Source organism: Stegodyphus dumicola, chromosome X2, assembly GCF_044657685.1.
Source record: "Stegodyphus dumicola isolate Sdum_Otavi_A_Nest chromosome X2, ASM4465768v1".
NCBI lineage: Eukaryota > Metazoa > Arthropoda > Arachnida > Araneae > Eresidae > Stegodyphus > Stegodyphus dumicola.
The window spans coordinates 179,550,592-179,564,996 of NC_140781.1; the positions used below are offsets into that span (position 1 = coordinate 179,550,592).

General features: G+C 37.9%; 1 protein-coding gene across 6 annotated transcripts in view; it reads left to right on the plus strand.

Moving 5' to 3' along the window:
* The window catches only part of LOC118195479 (uncharacterized), a 191,622-nt gene that overhangs the window by 65,737 nt on the left and 111,480 nt on the right, over positions 1-14,405 (plus strand). For 4 of the 6 annotated variants that reach the window (XM_085810071.1, XM_085810072.1, XM_085810075.1 and 1 more), the window contains exon 4: positions 4,339-4,524. The exons of 1 other annotated variant lie outside the window; for it this stretch is intronic. In XM_085810071.1, coding sequence (XP_085666197.1) covers positions 4,339-4,524 — 186 coding nt within the window. Of the gene's footprint in view, positions 1-4,338; positions 4,525-5,923; positions 5,957-14,405 lie in introns of those variants that run through there. One more of the 6 variants, XM_085810076.1, reaches the window with a different exon arrangement.

A 14,405-nucleotide genomic window follows, 5' to 3' on the forward strand; every position in this document is an offset into this window, starting at 1 on the left:
AATGCATGCAAGAAAACTTCTTTTGAGCTCAGTCAAATAAGAAATATGGATGAAATTCCACTCACATTTTATGTACCATCCAACAAGACTGTGAGTATTAAAGGGTCTAAATCAATAACCATAAAAATCGCAGGTCATGAAAAAACCCGATATACGATAGTTCTTAACATGTTGTGCTGATGGCGCAAAACTACCGCCATTTTTCATATTCAAAAGAAAAACTTCCAACGGATGTAATTGTTCATGTTGATTCGAAAGGCTTAATGGACGAAGATGGGATGAAACTGTGGTTACAGAACATATAGGTGAGGCGACCTGGTGGACTCTTAAGAAACCCTCTCTTTTGGTTTTGGATCAGTTTAGCGCCCATAGAACTGAAACCATAAAGAGTAAAGCAAGAGAATTAAAAACACAGATAGCTGTCATTCCTGGTGGACTGACTAGCCAATTGCAGCCTTTAGATGTATCGGTGAATAAGCCATTTAAGGAAAAAGTGCGAGAACGGTGGAACAAGTGGATAGGAGAGTCACATCACGCCCTCACACCCTCAGGCAGAATGAAGTGGCCCTCTATTTGACAAGTGTGCGAGTGAGTAAAAAGATCTTGGGAGGACGTAAAGGCTGAAGTAATTGTTATAAATGTCCTTTAAGAAGTGCGGAATCAGTAATGCTCTTGACAGAACAGAAGACGACGCATTATTTGAAGAAGGTGATACTAGCGATGACGATATTCTCGTTTTTGATGATGATGATAGTGAAAGAGATTTTTATGGTTTTGAAAGTGATTAAAGTCTAATTTCATGATAAGCAACATTTTCCTTGAATCTGTGTTTTTTGTTGTTTCTGCTTTATTTTGTATTATGTTTGATTGCTTGCCGTTCATTCATTTATTCATTATTGAAATTTACATATGTTCAAAATAGCATGCCGTTGTTAATTAAAAAAATATGTTTGGTAATTGCATTCAATGATTGTTTATTTGGCTTTTACGAAACGTGAAAACTAAAAGAAACCACAATTTAAGTTATTGTGGTACCACGCTATCCCACGGACTATTCAAACTGTTTTTCCTTGCATGTGGCCTTCTAAATAAGGGGGCGTCTTATATGCCATCAAATACGGTATTCGTTTCAGAATTCACGGACATAGAGAAAATGTGCAGATAAATTATTCTACAAGATGCAGATTTTCAAAGGATAGTCTGGTGCGATTCACCTTATAAACCAAATCAGGATTTTCGATTAACTAGGATTTCTTACGGTAGTGCATCAGCACCGTACCTTGCGGTAAAATGTTTAGAGCAGTTAGCAATAGATGAAGCAACTAATTTTCCTTTGGCTTCCAAGACATGCCTTAGGGACTTCTACGTTGATGATTTGATGTCCCAAGCCAGTTCAGTTACTGAAGCTATAGAATTACAAATGCAATTGAATCAGATGTTGTCACATGCAGGATTTGTTTTAAGAAAATGGACTTCTAACAGCAAAGAAGCCTTGAATTCAATTAGTCCAGATTTGTGCTATCAAATGTTTCTTTAAACATAGACAATGATGATATTGTAAAAACGTTAGGTATCCTGTGGTATCCAGCTTCAGATATGCTTTGAATAAAAGCATATCTGAAGCTGGATACCACAGGATTAATTCATCATATCCTGAGGTTTTAACCAAACGAACACTACTTTCAATAATTGCAAAGACCTTTGATCTTCTTGGATGGTTGGCACCGATCACGGTTCGGTATAAATTGATCATGCAAAGATTGTGGAAACATCAGTTGCAGTGGGATGAAAACGTTCCTCCAGATATTGAATGTGAATTGAAACAACTTACAGAAGAGATGTTATTTATTAAAAGTATCAAAATTTCACGATTCTTGTTGATTGAATCAGATAACCAGTTTCAACTGCACAGGTTTTGTGACGCCTCAGAGAAGGCGTACGCCGCTGCAACTTATTATCGTTCTGTGTTAGAATACTGGACAAATCAATGTTCAGTTGGTGATAGCCAAGACAAGAGTTGCACCACTGAAAACCATATCACTTCCCCGATTGGAACTTTGTGGAGCATTCCTTTTGACTAAATTGATGAACTTCACCTGTAAAGCTTTGAATATTCCTATATCACAAGCTTATTTTCATACTGATTCCACTACTGTATTAGCCTGGATAGGATCTCATGCAAACCAATGGAAAACCTTCGTCGCTAACAGAGTAGCAAAAATCCAGACTTTATCTTCTCCTGTCCAGTGGCATCATGTGAGTGGAAATACTAATCCTGATGATCTTGCAACTCATGGTGTGTCAGCATCTGCATTGGTTACTTCATGGTGGCTACGTGGTCCATATTTATTGTACGATTTGTTTCCTTTTCAGCCAGCATTATCTGCACCACCACTGAATGATTCTGCGCCCGAGCAAAGATGTGCTTACAGTCAACAACTGCTGCCAGTTACTTGACAGACGCTCATGATTTATTTTATAAATATTCTTCTCTCACCAAACTTAAAAGTGTTACAGCATTATGTCTGAGGTTTGTAAATAACTGTAGAAATTCAGATCAGGTAAATGGATTTTTAAAAACTAGTGAATTAACTAAAGCTATGCATGTGTTAGTTAAATTAATGTAATATGTTGAATTTAAGAATGAAATTAACACTTTAAGCAGAAATCAATCATTATCTTGTACAAGCAAAATTTTATCTTTAAATCCATTTTAGATAATTCAGGTATTCTCAGGGTGGGCGGTCACTTGCAAACCTTGCATATGGCTTTAGGCATCCCATTTGCTGCCAAAGAGGCACATTTTAACTCATCTCATTCTTAGACATTACCATGAAATACTTTTGTTTGCAGGTCTGCAACTCATGCAATCTTGCATTCAAGAACAATATTGGATCATAATTGATAGAATTGTTATCAGAGATTTAGTTAGAAAATGTATAAAGAGTTGCAAAATTAGAGGGTCTGTCACTAATCAATTGATGAGTGATTTGCCATCTAGTCTCGTTTCCCCTGCTCCTGCATTTTTGCCCTATGGAGTGAATTACACAGGTCCTTTTCAAATTAAAGCAAATAAGGGTCGGGGCTACAGGTCATTCAAGGCATATATTATTATATTTGTTTTACGACAAGAATTATTCACTTTAGAATTAGTAACTGATCTTTCAGCAGATACTTTTATTGTGGCTTTTAAGAGGTTCATTTCCCGCAGGGGCTAAAGCAGTGATATATATAGTGATTGCCGTTCCAATTTTTTTGGAGCAAAATGCAAATTCGTGGAATTTGAAAGGCTTGCTACATCTGCAATTTATAACCATAACATTAGTAGATATTTGGTTGATAATGGCGTTAAATGGCATCTAAATGTTCCAGGTGCGCAACATATGGTTGGACTCTGGGAAGCTATCATAAAATCAACAAAGTAGCATTTAAAAAGTGTAGTTGGCGAGGCGAGATTGACATATGAAGAATTTGAAAGATTTCTCACACAAATAGAAGCTTGTCTTAACTCGCAACCTTTAACAAGTTTATCTAGTGATCCAAATGACTTACAGCATTGACGCCTGGTCATTTTTGTATTGGTAGATCATTAACAAGCATTCCTGAACCAAATTACATTAAAGTTTTCCCTCTTACTAGATGGCAACGTATTCAAAAAATGATTTAACAATTTTGGAAGCGTTGACACAAAGAATATCTGTGTCGATTACAACAAAGACTAAAATGGCTTTTGCCAACTAAAAATATTCAAGTTAATGATCTGTGTCTCATAAAGAAGGATAACTTACCTCCAACTAAATGGAAAATGGGTAGAATTACTCAGTTACATACTGGTTTTGACAATATTGTTAGGGTTGTGACTATTAAGACTTCAGATGGCATGGTCAAAAGAAATATTACAAAATTGTGTCAATTACAAATCTGAGTTTTAATTCATGTATTATAAATTAAGTATTACATCATGATTTTAATATTGTATTGTGTTTTTTAAATTTGCTAAATTTTTAACCACTGAATGTTGAAATAGTATTTCAAGGTGAGCGGCATGTTCGTGGCTTATGTAAATTTTGATTTTGTTCTCTGCAAGAGGGTGCCTGCTAGCGCCGAACTACCTGTATATCTATTGTGCGAACTTGTTCTTCTCACGGCCAATAAACACAATAACGGACGTCCATGTCTACTTTCCATCCACTAACAAATGGCATTTCAAAATATTGCTATTTTTTTAAGTATTCATATTTTAGATGTGCATATACTTTTTCATGAAATGTTTATATGAAATAGAAAAAGGCAATGTGTTTATTATTATGTGTAAAATTTGTTTTTAATATCACCTAGACATATTTGGAGCCTTTGGATAACTGTGGATTGACATTCCTAAATAACTCTGTAATTGCTGAGAAAATTCTTTTGGAACACAATGATGTATTTAAAGTAGTTACCAGAAGCTTTCGATTTGCTTATCCAGAAACATCTGATTATTTTAAAACAATGACTGAAATGGATATGAAGAAAGGAAATAAGGTAGGTGATTGCATTCTAGGCTTGCTTTTTCCTGCTATGTTAATTGGCGGTACTTATTAGACCAGTCATATATTCTGGCAATAGTTTTTTGATGACTAGAAACCAAAATTGCAAGTGAGTACCAATGGTTAAATTAAATTGATTCAGTTGAAATTTTCTTCAAGAAAATTACATGCTGTGTGAAAAGAGTGCCCATAAAACTGAGTTTTGCTGTTGCATGTAATCAAACAAAATAAAAAAACTATGCTGGATGGTTTTAAGTATATTATAAGTATTGTCTTTGATAAATAACATAACAAAGTATTGTCTTTGATATTTGCTGTGGAACAAGTAAGTTGTGTCTGAAAAAAGAAAACTAAAAATCTTTAATGGAGGTAGTTAAAGACAACTTGATCGAAAATTGAATAATATTTACAGATTATTGGAAGGATTAATTTAACAGAACAACAGCTAAGGTTACCAAAATGTTACTGGAAATTTTTTGTTACCAAGAATATGTGACCTAGTAAAACTGATAGGTACTAAATTATATATAGTTCTGGCCACGTGTCTGAGATTAAAGTGCGATTTCAACAAAAGAATTGCAAAGCCCAGTGTGTATTTGCTAGCTAGTATGAATTTTAGTCATTTTTTATGAGATTTGTTTGAGTATTATGATCTTATGAGTGAAATTAATTTTTACAAATTTGACCCTTTTTCTTTTTGTTGTTAAGATCCCCAAAATTGTGCCTGTCGGACATTTTTTATGCTAATTTTATATTTTAAGCATGTAGTCTTTCCAGATATTTGATTTGCTTTTTGAATTTGTCCATTTTATTATATTATACACTGCTGAATTTTGCAGGTTTAAGTCCATGTTTGCTGCAAAAGTTTTGATTTGTAATTTGTAAATTTACATGTAATGCATGTCTATTTTTTCGGCATATGTGTGAAGTCTTCCAGTATTGACCACAGCACAATTGCAAATGGCGTCTTTCCCTACTGAAATGCACACCCACTGTTCCTCTACCGGCAACAGTTTTTTTTTTACTCAAATTACTAATATGCAAATGTGTTTGATGATGTAGTTTGAAGCAAGATCTTTTTTTAAGTAGTGATAGAAGGTCCTGTGGATGATGTTCTTTGCATGAAGCAATTCATACAAGAAGATATGTGCTCTCAATCTTATTTTTAAATTTTCTTATTGTAAATGCATTTCAAGTTGTATTTATAATTAAGTAAATGGATTGCGACCTGAGTTTCTTATGTGAATATTATTCATTCCTTTGTTCTGTACTTCAGGTCCAGGTCTGTACCATGAATTTGGAATCACCCTGTATACATGAGACTCTAACTGCTCCAGATTCTTTGTAGTTTCTGTGGAAGTTCCATAAAAAGCATGACTTATGTAAAATATCGAAAAAACTTCTGATTTTACTGAAAGAGATGCAAGGTAAATGATATGCAGAATGAAACCAATTTATTACTCCAATGATTGGTGAAATGCTCGTGACATCACATGTTAAGTTGATGGTCTTGCAGATTTGGAAGAGTAACTAGTTGTAGCTCAGCAAATTCTTATAATTATCTTTCCATTCAAGCATCCTGCAGTAAAGGGCTTGTTTACCAGCAGGTCTGATTTGGTTATATTGTGGCAAGAAAATTTAGCATGCATATCTTGTAAATTTTGATTAAACTGAAAGTTTTTTAAGTTAATGAATTATGCCACTTTAAAATAAGAAGTTAAAATTATCAAGCCAGGTATTCAGACTCATATATTCTACAGAATTTCCATGCATTAACCCCTTCGCGCCGACTGTCACGTCTACGTGCCAGCAACGAACACACTCACTTCCCGGCTGACACACAGGCGTGCCAGAGCATTTTCCCGTTCAGCCCCGACTGTCACGTATTTGTGCCAGTGTCCTGGAACGTTTTAAAAACTAATTTCTGCCACAAGATGGCACTGTATGTCCATATGGTTTCAGATACATGTACATTAGACCTTCTACTCGAAATGAGAGAAGCATGACTCGCATACACGTGTTTTTGATTGTATAAACAAAAGGGGAAATAAATGTTTCCGAATGGCGTGGTTTATGACGTCTCGTTAAATCGCACTTTATTCGCACGTGGTAGTTGTTTATTGCAAGTAGAGAAGTTTTATTTTCGCTAAAGCGTTGGGTATTTCGGATTGCAGTTCAGTTTTTAGAAAATAATTAGATCTTGTTAGACATGAATTCTTTCTGTTTTTACCATTGCAATGTCGAAGCGTCAAAAATGTTTAACAGAGCATGAAATAGCAGAAATGATACAAAATATTTCATATATTGATTCTGATAGTAGTGATAGTGATACTATGATATATTCTGATCATAAAGAATCTGGCGAATCTAATGATGATGAGAAACTCGGCATACAGATGTCCGAAATGTCCTCATCATCATTAATCCTTAATTAATTAATGTCCTCATCGTCGATGTCATTACAAGTGCAAGGAATGTAACGTAGGACTGTGTGTAGATCCCTGTTTTCAAATTTTTCATACGAAAAGAGAATTTTAAGTAATATATTTAGTTTTCAGATTTATAATGTTAAAAGTCATAAAATGGCGAGGAATGAAAATAAAATGTGTAAAATATGCATTTAAACAAGAAATAAGGTAACTATATATAAAAATATCTATAAAGCATAAGCCGTTTAAATACTCTATAGAGCATTATTAAACAATGCATTGATACTTCGGAAATTTCATGGATTTAGGCTTAATAACAAAAAAGCCCCCGGCCCTGGACAGACGCTCGCGTAAGACACTGCCGGCCTCCGCGATAAGCGCGCGTTTGCGCTACCTGGCGCGAAGGGGTTAAAGCATCTAAAGTTTCTCCAAAGCATACACACGCTAGCAACACAGACTTTTCATTTGTGCATAGCATGAAAGTGATTGTAAATGGCATGTATTTTCTTAAAGCCATAATATAATTTGGGCTTTAAATTAAGAGAAATATGAATTTTCTTCATAAAGGACAACAAAAGGGATGTTCTAAAAGTTGAATGCTATTTAATTTGATTTTTAATTGAACACGGCCTTCCAATCTTGATTTCCGACTATTTGAAGCAGGTTTTAAATGCAATGTTTCCTGACTCGGCCGTTGAAAAAATTCAAACCTAACTTGTGAATTTTTCTATTGTTAAAAAAGAACTGGACTGTATATTGACCAAATTTAGGTACTAAAGCTCATGAAGCCACTCTTATTTAAAGAAAAGTAAACATACAAGGAAATGAAGAACCATGCTATAGCAAAAAGATTATCTAATTCGGATCTTAAACCTACAAAACATGCTACTTCCAGATCTTTACATTCATGTTTATAAATGAATTATAAGAATTTTGTTGATAATAATATATAAATTTCTTGTCTCTATCCAGAATTTATTATTTTTTTTCCAGTGTAAAAATTAGAATTCCGAAAGCTTCAAAAATATGTGATTAATGGATCCTAATTTCTGTTACGATTTTCTGAGTTTTAAAATATTTGATTCAATAATATATTTATAGATTTAGTTATTTTTCTGCCTAAATAATAAAATCAAAAAATTCTAATTAAATATGCATATAATTTACAAGATGTACTTTTAGTTATTCCGTTGTTTAATTTTTAATTAAAAATTAACAAACTAATTAAATATGACTTATAAGCTCATTTTTAATTCTGTGTGTATGTCTATGAACACGGTTTTTTTTTTTTTTTCTTTTTTTTTTTCCCCTTTCCTTCTGACACCAGTTGTTACGTTATTTTCTTGTTTCATGTTCGAATAGGGTTTGTGTGGATTTGGAGCGGGTAACGATGACAGCACTTGATGGAGCATCGAAACACTTTATTTAGCCAATTAATGAGGACAGCTCCAAAGTCACTTTTTACAGTTGTCGAAGATCTATAAACGTGCTGGAACAATCAGCGACACAGCCTTCACGGGCAATAACGGTGAAGACAGCTTCCCTGCAAAGCACCAAATTGCAGCTCCCGACTCTGCTCGGCTGTTCTCGGAACTCCATGCACTCTCGAGACTCTTCACGCTGCAACTAGCAATACACTTGACGACATAAAGAGCACAACTCCCGACTCTTCAGTTCAGTCGTTCCCGGAGCTTAACACTCTCTCAATGATACACTAAGAGACTCTTTCGATGCACTCGACCACCCACTCGGCACTTGCTGCCCGGCTGTCAACTCGATCGACTCCACACGGACTGACTAACTTGAGATTAACTATCTTGCACTCTTGACGAGGCACTCTCTCTAACTGACTGCGAACCAGCAGGGTGTCTGTTCGTTTGGCTGTTGTGGAGCTAGATTGGAGATCACCGACTTAGTTGACGGAGGTTTCGCTCTTATAGTCCCAGTGGCGTGGACTGACATAGTGGACATGGCACCAAGACAAAGGCAATGGAGTGGTGCCCAGAGGCAGAGATGTCAGAGCATTCTTTTTTCATATTAAGTATTCACAAGCCTTTTTTGGGGGGGGCTTGTCCAAGGCTTTGTATAAAGCCGGGCAGGGACTGTGGGGTCTGCACCACCGTTAAAGGGGTCTCAGAGACTTGGATTAGGGGTTCCTGGTTTTCTGCGCTCTGTCAAAGCCGAAAATAATTGCAATAAATCCTAATGCAAGCAACAAAGCATTAATAGTAAATGACTATCTAAAATTATTATTTTAATTTAGATGAAAGATTAATTTCATATAATGCTTTTTGTTATTATACGAGGGCCATCCAGGAAGTAGATTACGTTTCCGTCTGTGTCCGCTAGGGGCGGGGCTAGCGTGGCCATCTTGGGGTCAGAGCGTTGCGCAGCTCAGTCTGCATCTAGCCGTGCTAGTGAGAGGTTCGTGCTGTGCTCCGTTCAGATACTGTGACGGTTTGAAATGTCTGCGTTAATTGAAAATCCCGCGAGGTGCGCTCAGTAATAAGGTTTCTGACTGCAAAAAACTGTAAACCGATAGAAATCTATCGGCAGCTTCGTGAAGTGTATGGGGACAACATTATCACTGAAGGTGGAGTGCGTCAGTGGGTCATAAGATTTCAAAATGGCCGAACCAATGTTCACGACGAAGATCGAAGTGGGAGACCCAGCATAGTGACCGCCGAACTTCTCGAAAAAGTCAATGCTAAAGTCCGTGAAAATCGAAATTTCACAATAACGGAACTTTCTTTGAGTTTTCCACAAATTTCGCGAAGTTTGTTGCACGAAATCATCAGCGAAAAGCTTGGTTACCACAAGTTTTGTGCAAGATGGATTCCAAAAATCTTGACAGAGGACCACAAAAATCAGCGAATGGCTGCAGCGTTGAACTTTTTGGACGCTTACCATAAGGATGGTGACTCTTTACTCGATCGCATCGTTACTGGTGACGAAACATGGGTGAAACATGTGAACTGTGAAACGAAATTGCAATCAATGCAGTGGGGGCACACAAGTTCTCCCCAAAAACCCAAGAAATGCATGCAAACAATGTCGGCAAGGAAGATGATGGCGACTGTTTTTTGGGACAGAAAAGGTGTAATTTTGGTGGACTTCCTGGAAAGAGGCACTACAATAAACTCTCAAAGGTATTGCCAAACTCTCCAAAAACTCAGAAGAGCAATTCAAAACAAGTGCAGAGGAATGTTGAGCTCTAAGATCTTGTTGATTCACGACAACGCCCGGCCCCATACGGCAAATGTCACTCGTAAAGTTCTTGAATCTTTTAAGTGGGAGTTGTTTCCTCATCCGCCGTACAGTCCCGACCTGGCACCGAGCGACTTCCACCTATTCCCAGCAATGAAGAAGTGGCTGGCTATGCAGCGTTTTGATGACGACGCACAGCTGCAAGAAGAGGTAACGAAGTGGTTGAAGGCGCAGGCGGCCGAATTTTTCGACGAAGGAATTTCCAAGCTCGTACATCGCTATGATAAATGCCTTAATTTGTATGGTGACTATGTAGAAAAGTAGTATTTGAGTGTGGCTTTCATCTGTATATAATAAAATTTGTTTCCTATACTTTGTTTATTTTTTTATTCCAAAACGTAATCTACTTTCTGGATAGCCCTCGTAATATATAAAAAAAGTCTAACAATAACTGAAATTATACCGGACAAAAATTTTGCTTCCATCGTTTAGTTATGTTTAGCCAACATTGCAGAGAATATAAATTCAAACAAATAAAAATCAAAGTGCTGTCGAGCAGTATTACAATGGCATTTATTATGACATTTAGATCTGCCCCACAGCTTCTCTATTGTTTGTGGGTGACACCCACTTTCAGGGTCCACAAAATTATAGTTGTGATTAACAGTAAAATGTTCAAAGTTGGCATCTTGCAATTAATCCGATTTATATGCTTTCCAGACTTCCATAAACAGTGCTTCCTTCTGAGATATTTTCCTTTATGGCATTCAATAAAGTTTTTGCCAATTAATTTGGAGCAGGAACTAAAAAACATTCATTTGCACAATCTGTTGAAAATCCATTGTGATGAAAGTACCCCTTCTAGTGAAAAAGCTTTTGCCTACTTCAGTAAGCAGTGCCATTTTGCTGTTAAGTTATTGATAAAACACAATTTCATTTGGTGGTTGTTAAAGCATAATTTTCTGCATAATTAATGCCTTTTCTGTTAAAACATTCTATTGCAGACTTTTCGTTATCGGGCAATTCCCAGACTGTTATACCAATACCGTTATTAAAAAAAGTTAACAAATTACACCATAACTCAGTGGCAACTTAAAAGTGTACAACAATCTAAATTTGTACTATGTTAAATGAATGCATTCTCTAGATTTGGCATGTGGTTAAATGGGCAGATTTGGTGATTTTGCTTATATATTTTCACTGCTGTTTCATGCAGTCCCTGTAATAGAAGTGTACCATTGTTACTATTGAAAATTAACATAAGGATTACTTTTATGTGTGCTGCCCCTCAGGGAGCTCACTTTTGTGAGTACGGGTGTGGCAATCCCGAGGTACCCTAGCCCTTCAGGGGATCATCTTCTGGTGAGACTGGTGTCACGATCCTGGAGCCCCAGTGATCTATCCTCTTTTCCGTCTCCTCTCCTCTTAGCTGGAACTTTTTCCCTTCCCGTCTCCCTCGTGGTTTCTCTCTACGGAGTTTGGGGCTCGTCACGAGAGACTGGAGCAGGCCTTGTTCTCTAGTTTTCGAGTGGCGAGAAAACTGCCCACGTGTTTGCCGTGTGTGGAGACCCGTGTCGCTGGAAAGGAGGGTCCTGGTAGTTGAGGGGCGAGGTACTGTCCCCAACACACTGCTTTGGCCTCTGCTTCAGCTAAACGGGAGGCACCTTAGTCGTCCTCACGGGTGTCAATCGGCTGGTTACTAGTCCTTGTGTCAGTGGCTTGGGGTCAAGCTCTCGGGAGTACCTGCTTTCGGAAAGCCGACTGTGGGGCTTCAGTTTGCGTATAGGTCCGGCTAGCTCTAACACATGAATCTGTCTTCTTGTTGGGCTCCGTGGTGGGCGGGGCCGTCGGACCCAAATCTTATATTTTTCAATCATGGCTTCCTTATTTATTTAAAAAAAAAAAACCTGAATCAAACGACACGAATAAAGATATTGAAATCATTGACAAATCCGTGAGCAAGAAAATTCGTACCGATGCAAATGCCAAAGAAACTACTGAATGTCCTCGCTTTATTGTTGTTACCAGTGCCTCTGAAGAATTTAAAAAGATGTCTCCTTTCCTGATAAACAAATACATCCATTCCTGCATAGGTGAGCCAAGGAACATAAAGCGTCTCCGTTCGGGAGACCTGCTTATTGATACCTTTCCGGCCACCCAGTCTGCTTCACTTTTACGACAAACCAAACTTGGACAGGTATCTATAACTGCATCAGCGCACAAAACACTTAATTTCTGTAGAGGCGTGATCTTGGAAATCGACCTTCTATGTGTTTTAGAAGAAGAGTTCGTCTCCGAGTTAGCTGACCAAAAGGTTTGTGCTGCCAAGCGGATCAAGATGCGTAAGGAAGGTCAGTTGATTGACATCAAACACATGATCCTGACCTTCAATTCGCCTGATCTGCCGAAGAATATTAAGGCTGGATATTTAAATTGCCCCGTAAGACCTTATATTCCAAACCCCATGCGATGCTTCCAGTGCCAGCGTTTTGGCCATTCCAAGATGTCCTGTCGTGGGACCCTGACGTGCACTCGATGCTCGTCGGTTGACCACGATAGCGATAATTGCACCGCTGCAGCACTGTGTATTAATTGCAAGGGCAACCATCCAGCATTTTCCCATTCCTGTCCAAAATGGAAATTAGAAAAGGAAGTTCAGACCATAAAAGTTTCTAGAAACATTTCATATGCCAAAGCCAGAAGACAAGTTCAAAGCACACAGCCTCAATCAAACAAATCATATGCCAGCGCCGTTAAATCAACACGCACTATAGCCACTCAAACTTCCATAAGTACACAGACTCCACCAAATAAAACCCAGCAGCCTGCAAGCAAGAAAAAGGAAAATCCAACCCATGTCATACAAAATAAAGAAATAACAATCTTGAGCAAACCAAAAACTGTGCCTCCAAAAATAGTATCCAAAAATAGAAGCCGATCTGTAGATGACATGAATTCTGAATCTCTGGATTCAGACAGTATGGAAGTGGAGGAGGGAATGGAAGTTCCCGAGCATCTACTTCCACGCAAAACTAAAAAGGAACACAAGAAAAACAAACATCAATCATAATGGCCACCCTCGTCTCATGGAACTGTCGCGGTTTCCACCGAAATTTGCTTGACATCAAAGCTCTAGTAAATGCTTATCATCCTATGTGCTTGGCAATACAAGAGACAAATCTGAAACCAGATCAACATGCAAAACTTCGGAGGTTTTCTCTCGTCAGGAAGGATAACCTTACAGGTGAGCGTGCCAGCGGAGGTGTATGTCTCCTCACCTCACTGGATTATCCCTCAAGTTTATTTCCTTTGACGACACCCCTCCAAGATGTCGCTACTCAAACAAATCTTGATATTGTTGTTACAGTCGTTTCTCTGTATTTGCCTCCAAATGAGCACATTGATCAGGAAGATTTAAATGATCTTTTAGAGCAGCTGCCTGAGCCTTTCATCATAATAGGAGATTTTAACGGCCATAGCTCGCTCTGGGGTAGTAAAGATACAAATTGCCGAGGAAGACAAATTGAGCGAATGGTCAAAGATCATAGCCTTTGTCTCCTGAATAATGGGCAGGATACTTACTTTCATGAACCTTTAAGGACATTTCACGCTCTCGACCTTGCCATCTGTTCACCATATCTGTTGCCATTTTGCACCTTTAGTGTCGGAAGTGATCTGTACAACAGTGATCATTATCCTATTGTCTTGTCTCTTGCACGAAGAGGAGCGAACCCCATGTCGAGACTCCCTTGGTTCATACTGGATAGGGCAGACTGGGAACTCTTTTCTTCCTCTGCAGAGCTTACATGGAACATGCTAGAAGATGTGCTTATCGATGATGCAGTCGAAGCAGTTACAACTGCTATTACTCAGGCAGCTATGTTCTCCATTCCTAGAACATAGGAAAAATAATGAAATATTCGAAACCGTGGTGGAATCGCAACTGTCATGAAGCACTGAAAAAACAGAAAAAAGAATGGGGAATTTTTCGTAGATACCCAACTCTGCGAAACCTGATGGCATTAAAAGAGCCAAAGCAAATGCAAGAAAAGTAAGAAGGCAGAGCCAGAGGGATTCCTGGATTTCGTATGTGTCATCAATAACATCCTCTACGCCTAGTAAGCAGGTTTGGGAGAGAGTCAGAAAAGCATGTGGGATATATAAGGAAGGACCACTCACTTTCCTTTTTGGAAAAAGATGGCCGAGTGATTAGCTCTATAGAAGAAATTGCGAATACTAT